Here is a 20048-nt window from a genome sequence, read left to right as displayed (position 1 = left end):
GGAGGGGAAGATTAGATTACACATGCAGGAAAAGCAATAGTTCTAGGTTTCGGACTGCAAGTGTTATCTCTCTCCCTCACTGAAATGAAATTCAAATCTGGTTCTGTGTTTGAGGAGCGCGTTCCTCTGATGCTGGGCCCCCTCACCTGCTGCTGGGCCCCCTCAGGTTTATCTGGCACTGACAGATTTGAGCAATGCAGCAAGCCAAGCTAGTAGATTTCATTAGAGCCAGAGTTGGCACCTGGCTTTGCTGGGCAACCTCCAATGGCTCCTCCACCACCTACTGCTGATGAATACCTAGCATTCTGAGCAGTGCTGGGACAAATTTCCCCACAATCCCCTGGGGTGATGCTATGTCAGGTCACTTGGAGAGTCAGCTGGCTGAAGCCCTGGCAACCCCGTCCAACGATACAAAGTTCTGACGCCGTCCCGGATGAGGTCTGTCTGCTTGACTCAACTTATTGATCCCTCTGTGTGGGTGTTTCATCCCTTATCAAACGTTTAAGAGAGCCGCGGATTCGTTTTAGCAACTAATGGCTATTCTAAAATGTTAAGGAATTGATCTGTGGTTCCTGTGCATCGTTGTGGGGTGAGGGGGTGGGGAGTTCATTTTGCAGCTCCCTCCTCTTAGCAAGCCAGTTTTGGGCTTCATTGTGTGCTGCGTGCATCTTGGCATGAGCATGCGCAGCAGAAACATGGTAAGTGGTGGGGGAGAGTCGTTTGAGAGAAGATGTTCCCACCCATAAGCCCCTCGCACTAAGAGTTCGGGCTCATCCAGTGAACCTGGTCATTGGTTAGTTCAGGAGTAGGCAAAATGTTAGTGCTCCTTTCACAGAATTCTGCAGAATTCAATGCCACAAGGGCAGGTCACTCCAGATCTGTTAGTCATGTTGACTACATGCAACCTCCCTTTTCAGAGGCGGACAGTGAACTCCTGCTTACCAGATGGCTAGGACTGAGTACAAGAAGCTGGTTGCTTATAGCCTTCCTAGAGGCAGCTGGTTGGGAGCTGTTGGACAGGAACCATGGACTGAATAGACCTTTGATCCAGCACAGGAGGAGGGTTTTTCTTCTTCTTCTTACGTTCCTGTGATCTGTAATTTGAAGGCCAACTATGTGGCAACGAAATGTAGGGAACAATCCATGCTGGCTGGTTAAGCAACAGTTGGTTCCTGATTTGCATTTCAGCAGACTCATGGTGTCGTCGAGTTGAACACTTGGGGTTTTAGGATTTCCTCTTGTGTAACGCACCATGGAAGCTGGTCCATTAATAGGGTACTGCCCCACCAATCTCAGCCTGCTCTCAGCCAGACTCACTTGCCTGCCTTCTTACATCCAACCAGTAAGGGGGTGGCTCTGCCCATCATTAGCACTGGCTGTACCTATGGTTGGTCTCTAGAAGTCCCAATGGGCCCCAGCTGCCAGTGGTAATTCAACACGGCTCTTGGTATCCAGAGAGACAATGGAGTTCGCCTCTGAGGGGTGAATTCAAATTGCTGCATTTGCAGCACCGAAATGACCTCTCTGGGACGCAAGCCTGGGCAGTGTGTGTGGACATCCTGGGCTGCCCAGACAACAAGACCCCCCTTTTGGTCTCACTGATGTGGTCCAAAGGAAAGCAGAGCAAGGTGTTTGGCTGGAAGAGTTGCCAGAAGGAGGTGTACAAAGCACCATTGGTAATACACACATGGAATCATGCAATGCAATGCAATGTTGCCCATCCTGAAAAGGCCTCTTAAAAAACTTGAATGCATTTTGGGAGAGTTGGTTGCAGGTGGGTTTTCGTGAATTTCACAAGTTGGAAAAATGGCAACATGGGGGGCAAAATGCAATTAACTTTTTTGTTTATGGGCCCATTTTTAAAATGTAAACTATTCAGTAATCTTTGTGAAGGTGGCTACAAAAGGTGATATGACAACCTATGGCAGATAGGTGTGATTGCACACAGTAACCAAAATTGGTGGCTATGTTCCAACTTGGCCATCAAGATAATAAGAACAAAAAATGCAGCCCAATGTTTTGGGATTCAGCACACTTTTTTTTCACTAGAAATGCCCACTTGCAACTTATTCTCCTTTCCCCTCTGGTAAAAAAAAAGTTTTCACCTTCTTCAATTTGGGGAGAACGGTCTAGTCCAGTGTTTCCCAAACTTGGGTCTCCAGCTGTTTTGGGACTACAACTCCCATCATCCCTAGCTAGCAGGACCCAGTGGTCAAGGATGATGGGGATTGTAGTCCCCAAACAGCTGGAGATCCAAGTTGTGGAAACCCTGTTCTACTCTATACTCCAGTCCTTGAAAGCCAGGGAATGCAAATACAGCCAGGACACCCGTGATTTCCACCCTCCCTAGCTATAGCTATAGCTATAGCTATAGCTGTATATGTATCTATAGATAATACCTACCTTGCTGTTTAACCTTCTTCCAGTACCGTTGTTCCCTAGCCCAGTCCCAAAGCTGGCCCTATGTACCACTCAGCTGCCATCTTCCTTGCTCCAGAGTATACATCATTCTCTGGACCATATGGATGGCAAAACCCGGCCTCTAACAGACGCTGCAAACCATACCTTGTACAGTGGTACCTCTGGTTGCGAATGGGATCTGTTCCGGAGGCCCGTTCGCAACATGAAAAGCCCGCAACCTGAAGTGCCGTATCTGTGCAGGTGCGCGGTGCGATTTGGCGCTTGTGCGCATGCGCGAGTGGCAAAACCCGGAAGTAACCCTTTCTGGTACTTCCGGGTCGTCGCGGGACACAATCTGAAAAAACGTAACATGAAGCAAACGTAACATGAGGTACAACTGTATATATTGTGCTCTCAAGCTTTGTCCTATATCCCACAGGCATCCTGGTGGGGACCCTGGATGCAGTTTTGGACTCTACGTCAAAAGTTGCCCCTTTTCGCATCCTGCACCAGACACCAGATTCTCAAGTCTACTGGTCTATTGCATGTGGTGAGTACATACAATTCAGAACTGAGCCGAGCTCAGGACGATGGCAGTGATAACTTGGGGTGCCTTGTCATTGTGGGGAAGAAATGCTGCCTGATACAGAACAAAGACTTCACTTTTAGTTTAGTGTGCGGGGGGTGGGGGGAGGTAGGGGGACATCAAACCTTTGGGTCAGATCTGGGTTCCCATCACTTCCCCCCAGTTCCTTGGGAAGGACGGTTGTTCAGTGGTAGAGAACATGCTTTGCATGCAGAAGGACCCAGGATCAATCATAGAATCATAGAATCCTAGAGTTGGAAGAGACCCCAAGGGCCATCGAGTCCAACCCCCTGCCAAGCAGGAAACACCATCAGAGCACTCCTGACATATGGTTGTCAAGCCTCTGCCAGTTAAAAGGGTCAGGAGGCAAATGATGGGGAAAGGCCTCTTCCTGAGACCGTGGAGAGCTACTGCCAGCCAGAACAGGCAGTATGGAGCTAGATGGACCAAATAATCTAAGGCTCTATTTGTGCTATTATGTTTAAAGCACCACAATACCACTTTTTAAACAGTCGTAGCTTCCCCCCCAAAGAATTCAGGGAACTGTAATTTGCTAAGGTAGGCTGAGAGTTGTGAGGAGACACCCCCCCCCATTCCCCTCACAGAGCTACAGTTCCCAGGGAAGAAGGCTTGGCTGTTAAACTGCTCTGGGAATTGTAGCTCTGTGAGGCATAGCTGTCAACGTTTCCCTTTTCTTGCGAGGAATCCTATTCAGAATAAGGGAATTTCCCTTTAAAAAAAGGGAAAAGTTGACAGCTATGCTGTGAGGGGAATAGGGGATCTCCTCATAACTCTTAGCACCCTGGACAAACTACATCTGCATGGATTGTTTGTGGAACCCATGGCCGTTTGAAGCGGTAGCATGGCGCTTTAAATCTGTAGCGCAAATGAGGCTAAAGGCAGCTTTCTATGTTCCCTTTACAAATGTTTGCATGTGTTTCTCTTGGATTCAGTGTGAAGCTATGGATAGGGTCCTCCAAGCCATCCATGCCCCCCCACCGTATCCCCTCCATGAGAAAACCAGGTGCTATTATATTAAGTGCAATGCTTGCCTTGCTGACACTTGAATCTTGTGTGCTCTGGAACCTCATGCAGATAATTGTTCAGTGACTCCAAGAAAGCACACACAAAGGAGAGAGAGAGAGAGAGAAATCCGTTTTATTGTTTTTTTGTTCAGAAGCACAGCGAGAATCATGTTTGTCTTCCTGCAGTACCTGGGAGCTGTTTACCAAAGGACGTGTCACCCTAAAGCCAATGAGAAATTGTTTTCTGAAGCTCATCCTCAAGTCCTCTTAATAGGTTCTCCATCCCTGATGTAGGGCCCGCTTGCACTATACATTTAAAGCAGCATCATACCAGTTTTAGCAGTCATGGCTTCTGCTAAAGAATTATGGGAACTGTAGTGCTGAGAGGTGTTAAGAGACCCACCCCCCAATTCTTCTCTTAGAGTTCCAATCGCCAGAATTCCTTGGGAAGAGGGAATGACTGTGAAACCACTCTGGGAATTGTCACTCTGTGAGGGGTATAGGTGGTCTCCTAAAAACTCTCAGCACCCTTAGGAAACTATAGCTCCCAGAATTAATTTAGGGAATCCATGACTGCTGAAAGTTATATGATACTGCTTTAAATGCATAGTACAGATGGGGCCCTTGATGATACTCAGCAAGACAAACAAAATATTTGATTTGCTGTAAGGCAGCCCCCTGTGATCATAAGCCTATTTTCAACTCAATTTCAATTACTTCTGATTCTCCCCCAAGTCCCTTTTCTTGGGGTAACTGCACTAAAAAAGACAGAAGGGCCAATAGAGAATAATATCAGCAGAATACTCAGTGCTCTTTTTTCTCACTTTGCAACAAGATAGGAGATTGTCGCTGGGGGGAAAAAGGGGGAACTCTTGTTTACCCAGCTGGTGGAGGATCTTCTAGTGTACCCAGTGAAGTTTATTTAATACTAGTTAATGTTTCCTATCAGGAGCCAGCAGAGAAGAAATAACAGCGCACTGGGACTGGCTAGAGCAGAATGTGATGACGACTCTCTCTGTGTTCGATTCCAGTGAGGACATCACCAGCTTTGTGCATGGGAAGATCAGAGTACGTTAGAAGCTGGTTCGAAGCAACTTTGGGACTCCTGCACCCAGTATTAGGGCTGGGTGATATATCGTCCAAAACCACTTTAAAATCCACATCGTGATAAAATCACAGTGTGGGAAAAACCATGAAGCCAGCCAATGCTTCTCTTGATTCCTGCAACACCTGTTAACTCTGCTGGCTTAGCTCTCCCCTGCCTCATGGAGGGGGCAGCGGCACCAGCAAAAATCACAATATGGGGGCGGGGGACAGTGAAGCCAAACAGTGTCTCTACATAGCTCCCTCCTTATTCTAGACATTGTAATATATTGGTGGATCATGATGTTTCGTTGGTGATATATCAAGATGTTGAAAACCAGGTGTCTACCCAGCATCCAGGGGCCATAGTGGAATGCAGAAAAGTTGCAGAGGGGAGGGTGTTGAAAGGCTCTGGGACTGAATCTGGACCTCTAGGCCTTGCTGCCTGGCCCTCAAAACCCTCCCTAGGCTGCACCCCTAACTGGACCTGAGCTTTTCTGCTCTGACAACACTTCTGGGTACAGGATAGAGCAGCTATACAAGGGGGGTTCTGAAATAAGTCTACTGCCCATACTTGTTGCTCTGCCTGCTGTTGCCTCTGGCCCCATAACAAAGCAGTGGCCTGAGGCTCTTGGCTTCAGGGGAGTGACTTGGGTAGATTACCTGGCAATCATCACCTCATTCACCTTTTCCCCCTAGGGTTTGATTGCCGAAGAAGGAAAAGGGTCCTTAATAAGAGAGGAGGATCCCGAGAAGTTCCGTGAGGCTCACCTGAAGTTCGGGAAGTGTTTCGGGCTACCTGAACAAGAGAAGCTGGTGACGTACTACTCATGCAGCTACTGGAGAGGCCGGGTGCCCTGCCAAGGATGGCTGTATCTGAGCACCAACTTTCTGAGCTTTTACTCCTTCCTACTGGGAGCTGAAAGTAAGTGGAGTTCTGCCGTTCGCCGTGATTCCCTTTCGAAATGAGCTTTATGTCTGAAGCTACCAGTGGATTAATTAATATTTATCTTTAAAAGACAACTGTCTATCAAAAAACATAACATAAAGATAAAGGGAAGTACAGTGGTACCTTGGTTCTCAAACTTAATCCGTTTCGGAAGTCCGTTCCAAAACCAAAGCGTTCCAAAACCAAGGCACACTTTCCCATGGAAAGTAATGCAAAACAGATTAATCTGTTCCAGGCTTTTAAAAACAACCCCTAAAACAGCAATTTAACATGAATTTTACTATCTAACGAGATCATTGATCCATAAAATGAAAGCAATAATCAACGTTCTGTACTCTAAAATAAATAAGACAGCATTGTAGATGATAAAAATTAAAACTAATTTTTTTCTTACCTGCACTGATTATAGTCATTGTTTGGATGGGGGGCTTTTATCCATTTCCACAGTCACACAATCAATCAATCAATCAATCAATCGTAAAATGAAGAACAAGCCACAGACACAAAAATGAAAAAGCCACACAAACAAAAACGCAAAAAATAGCAAAAAGAAAAGCACCAAATATCACCTCAGAACCTCAATCAGAAATGGAATGCTTTAATTACTATGGGGGGTGGGATTTAAATTTGCTGCTTAAGGGTAAAACGGGAGCAAAAAAAAAGCCTTAATTACGATAAGGGGGGAGACACTCAAATTTGCTGCTTAAGGGTAAAATGCGAGTAAAAAAGCCTTAATTTCTATGCGGCGGACTCAAATTTGCTGCGCAACAGTAAAAACGGAAGCTCAGGAGCACGTTTGGCTTCCGGGGCAAAGTTCGAAAACCAGAACACCTACTTCTGGATTTGCAGCGTTCGGGTTCTGAGTTGTTCGGGAACTAAGCTGTTTGAAAACCGAGTTACCACTGTAACTGCTTTCTTAAGCAGAAGCACAGCTTGTAAACCTTGTACCGCAAAACAGATCAGTATAAATACACCATAAACAAGAAAAAAAGAATGAGCATGTTCCATTTTAGAATTCTAATATGTACCAAGATCCTCTCTGCATTAGCATCTGAGCACATGCAGAAACCGCCTTCTTGAGCATTGGAACCGCTATTGTAACTTGCCAAGGATTTGAGACCCATTGGATACCCTCATCTGGGTTAGCCAGCCAGTCAAAGCTGTTTCCATATGCCCATTAGGTCTCTGTATTTGGAGCAGAGCTTTTCATTGTGGTTGCCCCGTCTTGTGGGACAGCCTCCCTGTTGAGATACAACAGGTACCCCACTCCTTGTAGTTTCTGGAAACATATAGAGACATATTTGTCCTGACAACCTTCTCCAGCTGCTGAATGTATGTCCTGGATATTTGTGCTGTCCTTAAATCTGTTTTCTAGAAGCTATTTTGAAATCTCATCAACGATGAGAGTGAATGCTGTCCATAGAAAACAGTGGAGAAATCAAAATTGGATTGGAGAAATCAGTATGTCCACCCCCAAACTCCTAAAAACAGCCCAATGAGGACTGGGCATTTTCAGTGAGACTGGAATGCCGAATGAACATTGATGAGGAAGAGGGATTGATCTGTGAATTGTAGCTCTGGGAAGGGAATGGACAACTCTCAGCACCCTTGAGAAACTACAGCTTCCAGAATTCTTTGGGAGAAACTATGACTGTTCAAAGTGGCATCATCGTCCTTCAAATGTATGGTCTGAACGTGACCAGAAACACCAGGTTGTCAAAGCTGGACGTGTAGCGCTTAAAAGAGGAAATTTAATGCTGTTATGTTTTAAGACTAATGTGAAGCAGTGGTATCTTTCCGTGGAAACGCAAAATATTTCATGGGGTGCTCCCTTTAGGGTTGAAGGAAAATAGCTGTCCACCGTGAAGCCGAAAGGCATGAACATATTTCTTTTGTTCCCACCTGCAGTAAAACTTGTTATATCCTGGGATGAAATCTCAGTGCTCGAAAAGTCGTCCAACGTCATCCTGACAGAGAGCATCCACGTCTGCTCCCGGGGGGCGGATCACTATTTTTCCATGTTCCTGCACATCAGTGAAACATTCCTTCTGATGGAGCAGCTGGCCCTATATGCCGTTCGAAGACTCTTTGACAAGGAGACGTTCGATAATGACCCCGTCCTCCATGATCCCCTGCAAATCACTAAGAGGTAATGTGTGTGTGTGTGTATTATAATAATGAAAAAGACCTTCTGCCTCTGCTTGCTTCTAAAGCTGAGCTGGGGATGATATTCTAGTAAGGGGCTGCAACTCATTGGTAGAGCATCTGCTTCGCGAGCAGAAGGTGTTGGGTTCAATCCCCAGCATCTCCAGGTAGGTCTGGGATAGACACCCTGCCTGAAACCCTAAACTGCCAGCCTGTGTAGTCCATATCCACTAGATCAGTGCTTCCCAAACTTGGGTCTTCAGCTGTTTTTGGACTACAACTCCCATCATCCCTATCTAACAGCACCAGTGGTCAAGGATGGTGGGAATTGTAGTCCAAAAAAACAGACCCAAGTTTGGGAAATACTGAGCTGTCTGGCACTGTATAAAACAGCTTCCTGTGATCTTCCTATGATGGTGATTTTATATTATTTTTGTACACGACCTAGAGATTTACAGGCATTCCACACACACACACACACACACACACACACACACACTTGCATGAGATCTATTCGAGTGCAACCACGTATATGTGTAGCGGGGTAATAAATGGAATCATACCAGGGAATGGCAGGAGAGCTAGAGAGCCCTTGTGGCTCACGAGGAGACCCTCCCTGGAGCTCAGAAGAGGACTTCATTGAGGGCGAACGAAGGCCCGAAGAGTCCAGAGGCTCAGTGGGGCTTTGTTTAGGCTGCTCAGCCTCCCCACCTAACTTAATTCTGTCCAGATGTGTAATTTTATTATGTAGGGACGTTAGTTTTTAAAAACCTGGCCCCCTGCCCTTCTTTTTTGATCATTTTATTAGGCTTACTGTTTTTGTATAGTGGTGGTTTTTTTTAAAAAAAAATGAATATTTTACAGCATTTTAAAATGCAAACCGCTTATAAGTTTGTTTATAGTTTTGATTGAACGGTGCTTAAATCTTGCTAAACGAAAGCAACATAAACACAGATAACTTGGAAAGAACTGTGGTTTCTTCCTGCCTCTGTTTTGCAAGGCAAACATAATTAACCCACCACACTTCTTTCTTTACCCCCCCCTTGTTTTTTCTCCTCTCCAGAGGGCTTGAAAGCAGAGCCCACAGTGAGCAGTTTAATGCCTTCTTCAGGCTGCCGAAGGAGGAGTGTCTGCGGGAAGTGCACGAGTGTTTCTTATGGGTGCCTTTCAGCCACTACAATACTCTGGGGAAAATGTGCATCTCGGAGAACTACGTCTGCTTTGCCAGCCAGGATGGTTGCCTGTGCTGCGTAATCATCCCTCTAAGAGAGGTGAGTCAGGTGGGAGCCAAGGCTAAGCTGCCGCCACCTGCCACTCTGTTGTCAAGTCTGCCTCCCATTCTAGAATCAAAGCAACTGCAGTCTAGCAAACATCCAAGTTGAGGGGCTTGTTACTGGGTTTAACTGCTTTTTTTCATCTTATTGTTTTACCAGAAGTTGTGATATTATTACTATTTTAATGCTAGGATCTTAACAACACTTTTGCAGTCCTTTTGAAATTGTTGGCAGGGCAGGGTGGAGACGCACTCAGTAAATCAGACTGGTACTTTCTGGCTCTGGGTGCCAAATGGCCCCATCCTGGTGCCCCTCCAAAAGACAAAAGAATAGTAGAATTGTAAGGGACCACAAGGGGACGTGGGTGGCGCTGTGGGTTAAACCACAGAGCCTAGGACTTGCTGATCAGAAGGTCGGCGGTTCGAATCCCCATGACGGGGTGAGCTCCCGTTGCTCGGTCCCTGCTCCTGCCAACCTAGCACTTCGAAAGCACATCAAAGTGCAAGTAGATAAATAGGTACCACTCTGGCGGGAAGGTAAACGGCGTTTCCGTGCACTGCTCTGGTTCGCCAGAAGCAGCTTAGTCATGCTGGCCACATGACCCGGAAGCTGTCTGCGGACAAATGCCGGCTCCCTCGGCCTATAGAGCAAGATGAGCGTGCAACCCAAGAGTTGGTCACGACTGGACCTAATGGTCAGGGGTCCCTTACCTTTTAAGGGACCACAAGAGCCATCTAGTCTAATCCCTTACAGTGCAGGACTCTTTTGCCCAACGTGGGGCTTGAACCCGCAACCTTGGGATTAAGAGTCTCACGCTGTACTGACTGAGCTATGTTCGAGTATAGCTACAAACAGCAAGCCAGCAACTTACATGAGGATTATGTTCTGGCGATCGTGCCTAAAGCCAAATCCATGTATTATCAAAACATTGGATTCAATGGCAGGTGGAATTGCCGAAGTCTTTTTTCCCGTCCCCTTTCTGCTCCCTCTTTATTTTATTTTAATTTTTTTGCCAAGCACGTAAAGCTGAATGTGCAAAAGTCAAATGTGCTCGTGAGTTGTGGGTTTACACTCTATACATTTAAAGCATATCATGCCCCTGGCAAAGCATATCACGCTCCTGGGAAGTGTAGTTCACCCCACAGAGAGAGAGATACAGCTCCTATCACCCTTAACAAACTACATCTCCCAGGATTCATTGGGGGAAGCCATGGTTGTTTAAAGCAGTATGATTCTGCTTTGAAAGCAAAATTAAAAGAGGGCGAACCTCCTGGACTCAGCTGTAGTGTAAGCCCTAGCTGTCCTCGGAGTGAATGAGGCTTTTGAAGCCTTAACTGCTTGGCCAAATTTAGTGAGAACGAGCCTTGTAAGAGTGCAATCTTACTGCCATCTTTGTGCATGCGAACACTTGCAGGTTGTATCAGTTGAGGTGTCTGATCCTGGTAGCAAAGCTGTCAGCATCGCTACCAGAGGGAAGAGAGCCTTCCGTTTCTCCGAAGTGCGGGATTTTGAACAACTGGTGGCAACACTGAAGAAGAAATGTGATACCACAGCAAGCCAACAGCATAGCATGAGCACAGAGGTAAAGGCTCTGTTTGTCTAATTCATTGCAGGACTCTGGGGTGGGGAGGGCGGTCTTTTATGACGGCTGTGTTCATGGGAGACACTATGCTTTTGAACTCCAGTTGCTGGAAAATGAAGGAGAGGAGAGTTTCTCAGGGCCTTCCAAAAATAGGCACCTGGGTTGGCCACTGTGAGAAGAAGACTCTGGGCTAGTTGGGCCATTGAGCTGATCCAACAGAGTTCTCCTTATGTTCCTTTGAGTCAGGGGAGATCAGGAGGTCGGCGGTTTGAATCCCTGCAATGGGGTGAGCTCCCATTGCTCGGTCCCTGCTCCTGCCATCCTAGCAGTTCGAAAGCACGTCAAAGTGCAAGTAGATAAATAGGTACCACTCCGGCGGGAAGGTAAACGGCGTTTCCGTGCGCTGCTCTGGTTCACCAGAAGCGGCTTAGTCCTGCTGGACACATGACCCGAAAGCTGTACGCCGGCTCCCTTGGCCAATAAAGCGAGATGAGCGCCACAACCCCAGAGTTGGTCACGACTAGACCTAATGGTCAGGGATCCCTTTTACCTTTAGCAAACTTTTGGGGACCAGGCACATGTTTGCAAACTGAAGGAGCTTGTTGTTAGTTCATATACCACCTAACGCCAGAATAGGGGGACTTTTCAGAAGGTTTAGGAGGTCACTTGGAGGTGTGCCTGCTTTTTCTGCTTCTCTTTTTCTGCTTCACAACTCCTGTCGTAAATGCGTTTTTTGCAGGTTGCTTCTGGCTCGAATGCTGAGCCTCTCACAGACTATTTTGAGGGGCAGCCGATGGCAAGCCACAAAGACAACAGCAAGATGGTTAGTACCGAAGCCCTCATGACTGTCTTCCACCCTCAGGATGCGGAGAATCTGGACGCTAAAATGGTAAGAAGGAAAAGCAGCTCCCGTTGTTGGAAATACATCTGTTCTATCCCCCTGCACCCCAACTTGTCGTCTTTGCTTACTTCGCATTGGGTTTTGTTTTATGCACCTATAGTTCATCATTCTTGTGCACGTTCCACCCCCTCCCCCAAAATGGGATCTGCAACAAAATGTTGCAGTTGTGGGTGTGGTCCTGTTCAGGGAGGCAGCCAGGCAACATCTTCTAGGACACTCCATTCCATCCCACCCAGTTTCCCATCCCTTTCCCCACCCAAGCTGTTCTGTTCCCCCTGAATGTGCTCATGACAGAACGTGCTCCGGGATCGATGGCCATCAAACCTCTGTTTAAAAACCTCCAAGGAAGGAGAGTCCACCACCTCTTGTGGGAGTCTGTTCCACTGCCAAACAGCTCTGACTGTCAGAAAGTTTTTGTGAATGTTTAGTCAGAATTTCCTTTCTTGCAACTTGAAGCCATTGGTCCAGAGCAGGAGAAAACAAGCATTCTCCCTCCTCCATGTGACAGCCTTTAAGATATTTGGAGATAGCTCTCATATCGCCTCTCAGTCTCCTCTTTTCCAGGTTAAACATACCCAGTTCCTTCAAGCGCTCCTCATAAGGCTTAGTTTCCAGACCTTTGATCATCTTGGTTGCCTTCCTCTGCACACCTTCCAGTTTGTCAACATCCTTCTTAAATTGTGTTGCCCAGAATTGGACACAGCATTCCAAGTGTGGTCTGACTAAGGCAGAATAAAGTGGGACTATTACTTCCCTTGATCTGTACGCTATACTTCTGTTGATGCAGCCTAGAATAGCATTAGCTTTTTTTGCTGCTACATCACACTGTTGACTCACGTTAACCTTGTGGTCCACTAAGACCCCTAGATCTTTTTCACATGTACTGCTAGTACATGATACCTTGCTTTTCTAGTTGAAAGAAAAAATGAAGGAGCAGTCCTGGAACATCCTTTTCGTAGAATGTGGCCGTGGTGTAAGTATGTTTCGGACGAGGAGGACGAGGGACCTGATTGTCAAAGGGATACCCGAGGTGTTACGAGGAGACCTTTGGCTTCTTTTCTCAGGTACTATCGGTTGTGTTCTCATGGCAATGCATTGTTGTTGTTATTATATTGCAGTGTTATTTTATTTATTCAGGTTGTATTCCACCCTTCCTCCCAAAGGACCCCAGGACGGCAGACATCAAAATGTTAAAACAATACAATTAAAAATAAAACAAGGCAATTAAAACCTTTTAAAAGCAACCCCGTACCATAATTTCAAGGTTGCCATCTATGGGCCCATCAAAAGCCTGGGGTTTATGGGGTTGCCTTTCAATTTCCCCCGAAAGTCAGTAGTTAGGGAGGCAGGCTCGCCTCACAAGGGTGTGCATCCCACAAACAGGGAACCTACATTGATATCAATAAATATTTCCTGGGCAGCTTACAAATAAAATAGTATTGAAAATACAACATACAAGGTTGCCTCCAAAGTTAAGGAATCAAGCGTTCTTAATACAGTTGTACCTTGGATCCCTTGGTACCCGAACGTTTTGGCTCCCGAATGCCGCAAAACCCAAAAGTGAGTGTTCCGGTTTGCAAATGTTCTTTGGCACCCAAACGTCCGACGGGGCTTCCAAGGCTTCCGATTGACTGCAGGAGCTTCCTGCAGCCAATTGGAAGCCACGCTTTGGTTTCTGAATGTTTTGGAAGTCGAACGGACTTCCAGAACAGATTCCGTTCGACTTCCAAGATACTACTGTAATGGATTTTTCTTGCTTTTCGGAAGGTTTTCAGTTATGTTTATTTATCTACATACAGTATTCATTAAAAAAAAAAACCCACAATGCAGTGAGATTCAGGTAGGTAGCTGTTTTGGTCTGACAGTCAAAATAAATAAAAAAAAAAATAAAAATTGTCCAGTTGCTGTTTGCAACAATTGTCTGTAAAACTGTCCAATAAAAACCATGTAACATACTAAACATTAAGGTGTATGTGTGTGTATATATATATATAGGCAATACGTATTTAGACAGAATTTAAGCTTTGCATGGGAGAGAACGATGCTGTCTTCTAAAGGCAGTGGAGGGGATCGAGGTGGGGGCACAGAACGGGCGAAGTATATTTTTAGGTGAGCGAGAAATAAAAATATCAGCATATGCTGATAATAGGAATCCAGGAATTGGGGGGGGGGTGCGAATAGAGGATGAGCCCCTTGTTTTGGAGGGATGCTCCCCCCCCAAGTACACCAGCCCCCTGGTGCTGCCTGTGTCTCGAGGGGCTGCAGAGCAGTTAATAGTTTGGTGCTAGCCCAGTTAAAGAGGGGAAAGAAAAATTGTGTGACCCACGCAGGAGCACTGCATGTCAGGATCCCAGTTTGAGTAGCACTGGCCTAGGTAGTTTATTCCTAGAAGGCTGCTTAAAATGATCCCTGCTGGTGAGCTTTTGCCAACTTAGTGCTGGCCCGTGCTGGCTGGAGCTGATGGGAGTTATAGTTTGGAACGCCTGGAAGGCACCAGGTAGGCAAAGGCTGCATCAAAGGTGGGGAGCAAATCTGTGGGTGCAAATCAGCCTTGAGCCCTTAGTCCGACATGGTGGCTGGAATAAGCACACTTGCAGCTTGTTGCAGGGGAAATACAAATGTCTTCTTCCTGGTTGTTCTGTAACAGTGTGACCTAAACACCTTGGCAGGCGCTGTAAATGACATGGCTACCAACCCTGGCTATTACACCGACATGGTGGAGAGGTCCTTCGGCACCTGCACTTTGGCAACGGATGAAATCGAACGTGATCTGCGCCGCTCCTTGCCCGAGCATCCAGCTTTCCAGAGTGACACAGGCATTTCTGCCCTGAGGAGGGTTCTCACGGCGTACGCCTACAGGAACCCCAAGATTGGATATTGCCAGGTGAGACTTGCCTGTGGCCCCGGCCATCCTTGTATAGTCTGCAAACTGCTAACTTTTCTTTTTCTTCTTCTTCTTTTTAAATTGTTTTGTTTGTTCATAGTAAATGTACAAGTGGGACCTGGAGAAAAAAGGCTGGCAGCAGAGGTTTGGTTTTGTTTAACAAAAAAGTATATACTATTTGATTGTGGGGTTTTTTAAAAACCTTCTAAGGGGCTTGCAAAAATATAAAACAGAACATTAAAATTCCGGGGTGGGGAAGGGAGAAACAGTAGAAAGGTGTATTTGAAGCATTCTAAAGATTATTAAAATCAGCTTAAAAAATAAAACACATGTAACTTCTATATGTCTGGGTAGACTTGCCTAAACAAAAATGTTTCAAGTAGGTGCAGAAAAGACTACAGAGAATGCACCTGCTTGATATCAATCTGCAGGGAGTTCTAGAGTGTGGGCACCACTGCACAAAGGAATGGTCAATCTCTTGCAAGTACAGAAGGAGTAATTTGTGGCGCTTGTAATGGTACCAGTTCCACACTGGTTGCACCTGTCCAGGGATGCTATGCCCCTTTCCATTTCATCCTCCTTCCCCCTCGTTTTCTGTTCTCCTCCCTTAACCAGTTACTTAGCATTCTGCTCCCAAAAAGCATGCTCAGTCCCCACCAAGCTGTTTGGGGTACAAAGCACTTTTTTATTTTTATTTTTTGCAAACCTTAGAGTTCCCTTAATCCTGTTAGGGATTGTGCTTAGGTTCTTGCTGCTTTTGGCCACGTAAGGAGAATGATTTTTGACATACCCACCTGTCAATCACCTGACATCGCCTGCTCAGCCCTGCACACAGTGGGAGGCAGTTGGCGCTGTGGTCTAAACCACTGAGCCTCTTGGGCTTGCAGATCGTAAGGTCAGCAGTTTGAATCCCTGCGACGGGATGAGCTCCCGTTGCTCTGTTCCAGCTCCTGCCTACCTAGCAGTTCAAAAGCATACCAACACAAGTAGATAAATAGGTACCGCTGCGGTGGGAAGATAAACGGCGTTTCCATGCACTCTGGCACTTGTCACAGTGTCCTGTTGGGCCAGAAGCGGCTTAGTCATGCTGGCCAGATGACCTGGAAAGCTGTCTGTGGACAAACACCGGCTCCCTCAGCCACAAACCCAGAGTCGCCTTTGACTGGACTTAACCGTCCAGAGGTCCCTTTACCTTTACCTACCTTTACAGTGCTTCCCAAACGCTCAAGAATCAGGTGGTTGTTGTGCATTCGGGAAGTGCCACACTCAGAGCTAAGCAGGCTTTGCAAGGAGCAGAACGAGTCCTCGATGTCCTTTTTACGAAATGATGTACATCTCTCTCCCTCCTAACACTGCTTACTGTGCTCGATAGGCAATGAACATTCTGACATCAGTGCTGCTCCTTTACGCCAAGGAGGAAGAAGCTTTCTGGCTCCTGGTTGCTGTGTGCGAAAGGATGCTGCCCGATTATTTCAACCGCCGAATCATTGGTACTGCTTCACTTTAATGATCGCTTTCGCACATGAAAGGAATAGGCAGGAGAACCTGCTGTGCAGTAAGAGTAGATGCCAGCATTTGATTCCCAATGCATAAGTCCCAATGGCAATAGAGCCTTCCTCTTGGAACGGGCAGTGCTGCAGGCAGTTCATATGGAACAGGTCGCAGAGATAGCAGAGGTGCCTGCATAGGGAAGGGGACCCATGGAGTGCTCCTTGTCCAAGGGGCCTCTCAACATCTGGAGCCAGAACTTCATGTTTGGGTTATAGGAATCTGCCCTATATTGAGCTGAGGCCACTGGCCCCATCCAGATAAGTACTGCTTTCATAGAGTAGCAGTGACTCTCTGAGCATTTGGACAGTTCCAGTCCTTCCTACCCTCCCTTTCTTCCTTTCTCCCTCCCTTCTTTTCTTCCATTTATAGTGATGCCTTAATTCAAAGGCACCCCAGGCAGTTCACAAATAAATAAAATGTATGGTTGGTCCTGTATTTTGATGGGGAAGAGTACATTCAAACCAGAGCTGGTTCTGTTGCTGAGTTTACCTGCCTGCCTCCCATGCTTCTTCCTTCTTACAGGGAAGATTGTGCAGGTTGGCCATGTGCGTGAGGGGAAAAGATCAGCTGAAGCAGGCCCTGCTGTCGATTCTGCTTTCTTCTCTTGCAGGGCTATCATTTTATTGTAGGGCGTTTCCAAAAAAATTTTAAGTTGATCTTTCAGTTACCTTAAGTACACTTTCCCAAACACAACCCAGTCATTCCCCTTCTCTTAGAATCATGGAATTGGACGGGACCCCGAGAGTCATCTAGTCCAACCCCCTGCAATGCAGGAATCCCAACTAAAACATCCATGACAGATGGCCACCCAACCTCTGCTTACAAACCTCCAAGGAAGGAGAGTCCACCACCTTCTGAGGAACTTGCTGCCAAGAAGCTTTTACTGTCAGAAAGTTCTTCCTGATGCTTAGTCAGAATCTCCTTCCTTCTAATTTGAATCCATTGCAGAGGAGGAATTTCGTAATATGGTGCCCTGCGCAAGGCCAAAATTTGATGCCCCACCCACCCAGCCCTCGCACCACATTCCCAAAGCCATCTAAGTGAGGCAAAGAGGCAGGAAAACTTTAGGACCTCTTTTCTGAACTAAGCACTTACTAGGCTTTGGGATGGAGGCAGGAAGGCCCCCTCTTGTCTCAGTGCCCTGTGCAGGTGTCTTACCCAGTGCAAGGTGCTTCTTTTAAAATGAGATTCAGAAGTCATACAAAACACAAGTGCGTGAGAAGATTAAAGATTTTATTCTAAACAGCAAGCAATATACCGTATTTTTAGCTCTATAGGACACACTTTTTCCCCTCCAAAAATGAAGGGGAAATGTGTGTGCGTCCTATGGAGCGAATGCAGGCTCCTTGGCTTCAGCAAAAGCAAGGGGAAGCCTCCGAAGCGCAGAGGGAGCGCTCCCTCCGGCATTCCGGAGGCTTCACGTTGCTTTCACTGAAGCCTGGAGAGCGAGAGGGGTCGGTGTGCACCGATCCCTCTCGCTCTCCAGGCTTCAGGCAGCTATCCGCAAGCCTTAGCAGCCCTGCAAGCACTGGGAGCGGCGGCAAGGCTGCACGCAATCTTGCCGCCACTCCTGGACCTGTTCTGGGGGCTGGGTCGGGGGAAGCTCGGGCTTCCCCCGCCCCAGCCCCGCAGCTAAAAACGAAGCCAAGACAGCGAGCGGGATCCATCCCGCTCACTGTCCTGGCTTCTGCCAAAGCCGCGCACAGCCTCTCCCGGCTGGAGAGGTTGCGCGCGGCTAAAGAGGAAGCCAAGACAGCCAGCGGGATGGATCCCGCTCGCTGTCTTGGCTTCTTTGCTCTTTGGAACTGGGGGGGGGGGAATATCCCCCCCCCATTATTTCCCCCCATAAAAACTAGGTGCGCCCTATGGAGCAAAAAATACGGTATACGTACCAGGCAAGCACTTCAATCTGCCACTTGGAAGCCCTCAAGAAGCGGCAAAGTGACTCCCCCAGGTAGCCTCAGTTTGCACAACCCCGTGGCCATCAGTCCCTGCACGAGCTTCTCCAAAACTCTGCCCACAACCATCTGATTTATAGCTAGCTAGCTAAACCACAGAGCCTAGGGCTTGCCGATCAGAAGGTCGGTGGTTCGAACCCCCGGGACGGGGTTGCTTGGTCCCCGTTCCTGCCAACCTAGCAGTTCAAAAGCATGTCAAAGTGCAAGTAGATAAATAGGTATGCCTGGATAGCTCAGTTGGTTAGAGCGTGGTGCTGATAATGCCAAGGTTGCAGGTTCAATCCCCATATGGGACAGCTGCATATTCCTGCATTGCAGGGGGTTGGACTAGATGATCCTCAGGGTTCCTTCCAGCTCTTTGATTCCAGGTACCGCTCTGGCGGGAAGGTAAACGGCGTTTCTGTGCGCTGCTCTGGTTTGCCAGAAGCGGCTTAGTCATGCTGGCCACATGACCCGGAAGCTGTACACCGGCTCCCTCAGGCTATAGAGCGAGATGAGCACACAACCCCAGAGTCGTCCGCGACTGGACCTACCTAATGTTCAGGGGTACCTTTACCTTTACCTAGCCTGTGTGGCTTGCCTGACTGGCTACATGCAGATCATTCATTAGCCACCCCCTCCCAATGCCTCACTTTCTCAAAACAATGTCCAGCATCAAATAAGTCCTAGCACTATCACTTCCTCCCAGCTGATTAGGATATTAAAGGCTGTTCTTCATGCTATCAAACAAATTAACAAGAGACAGGGAGAGGGAAGGAACAGAGGCAGGAAAGGTAACCATGTCAGATTACTAACTCCTCGAAATACAATTTATCTTCTGGATAGATTGCCCATACAGCGGGTTAACCGGTTACGCTGCCCTAAATCCGCCTCTGTCCATTGGTTCTCTTCCAGAGCAGGAGAACTCAAGCATGTTCCCTCTTCTGTGTGGAAGCCCCTCAGATATTTGAAGGTGGCTATCATATCTTGCAGGGACGCGGTGGCACTGTGGGTTAAACCACAGGGCCTAGGGCTTGCCGATCAGTAGGTCGGCGGTTCAAATCCCTGCAATGGGGTGAGCTCCTGTTGTTCGGTCCCTGCTCCTGCCAACCTAGCAGTTCGAAAGCTCATCAAAGTGCAAGTAGATAAATAGGTACCGCTCCGACGGGAAGGTAAACGGCATTTCCGTGCGCTGCTCTGGTTCGCCAGAAGCGACTTAGTCATGCTGGCCACATGACCCGGAAGCTGTATGCCGGCTCCCTTGGCCAATAAACCGAGATGAGTGCTGCAACCCCAGAGTCAGCCACGACTGGACCTAATGGTCAGAGGTCCCTTTACCTTTTTATCATGTCTTGCAGGTGCCTTGGTAGACCAAGCGGTGTTTGAGGAGCTGATCCGGAACTATTTGCCGCAGCTGACGGAGCACATGACAGACATGACGTTCTTCTCCTCCGTCTCCCTGTCCTGGTTCCTCACTCTGTTCATCAGCGTGCTGCCCATCGAGAGCGCGGTCAATGTGGTTGACTGCTTCTTCTACGACGGGATCAAGGCTGTTCTGCAGCTGGGCCTGGCTGTGCTAGATTACAACATGGACAGGCTGGTGACTTGTAAGGATGATGCAGAAGCTGTGACTGTCCTCAACAGGTAATAGAGCCTTTTTAAAAAAAACTAAGATGCTTGACCTCACAGTGCAGTTCTGTTCATATTGACTCAGAAATAAGTGCTGTTTGG

At 47.3% G+C, this 20048-nt stretch overlaps 1 protein-coding gene across 3 annotated transcripts in view; it reads left to right on the top strand.

Annotated features, from left to right (window-relative positions):
• The window catches only part of TBC1D8B (TBC1 domain family member 8B), a 47955-nt gene that overhangs the window by 7944 nt on the left and 19963 nt on the right, over positions 1–20048 (top strand). For 2 of the 3 annotated variants that reach the window (XM_081847910.1, XM_081847911.1), the window contains exons 2-11: positions 2840–2950; positions 5794–6019; positions 7952–8192; positions 9252–9459; positions 10877–11044; positions 11784–11933; positions 12859–13009; positions 14615–14829; positions 16202–16319; positions 19676–19961. In XM_081847910.1, the coding sequence (XP_081704036.1) occupies positions 2861–2950; positions 5794–6019; positions 7952–8192; positions 9252–9459; positions 10877–11044; positions 11784–11933; positions 12859–13009; positions 14615–14829; positions 16202–16319; positions 19676–19961 (1853 nt within the window). In that variant the 5' untranslated portion in view covers positions 2840–2860. Of the gene's footprint in view, positions 1–2839; positions 2951–4960; positions 5080–5793; positions 6020–7951; positions 8193–9251; positions 9460–10876; positions 11045–11783; positions 11934–12858; positions 13010–14614; positions 14830–16201; positions 16320–19675; positions 19962–20048 lie in introns of all 3 variants that reach the window. The other variant, XM_081847909.1, reaches the window with a different exon arrangement.

This window comes from Podarcis erhardii, assembly GCF_964252035.2.
Source record: "Podarcis erhardii genome assembly, chromosome: Z".
Taxonomy (NCBI): Eukaryota; Metazoa; Chordata; class Lepidosauria; order Squamata; family Lacertidae; genus Podarcis; species Podarcis erhardii.
The sequence above is the reverse complement of the archived record's forward strand: the minus strand, read 5'-3'. Positions and strand labels throughout refer to the sequence as shown.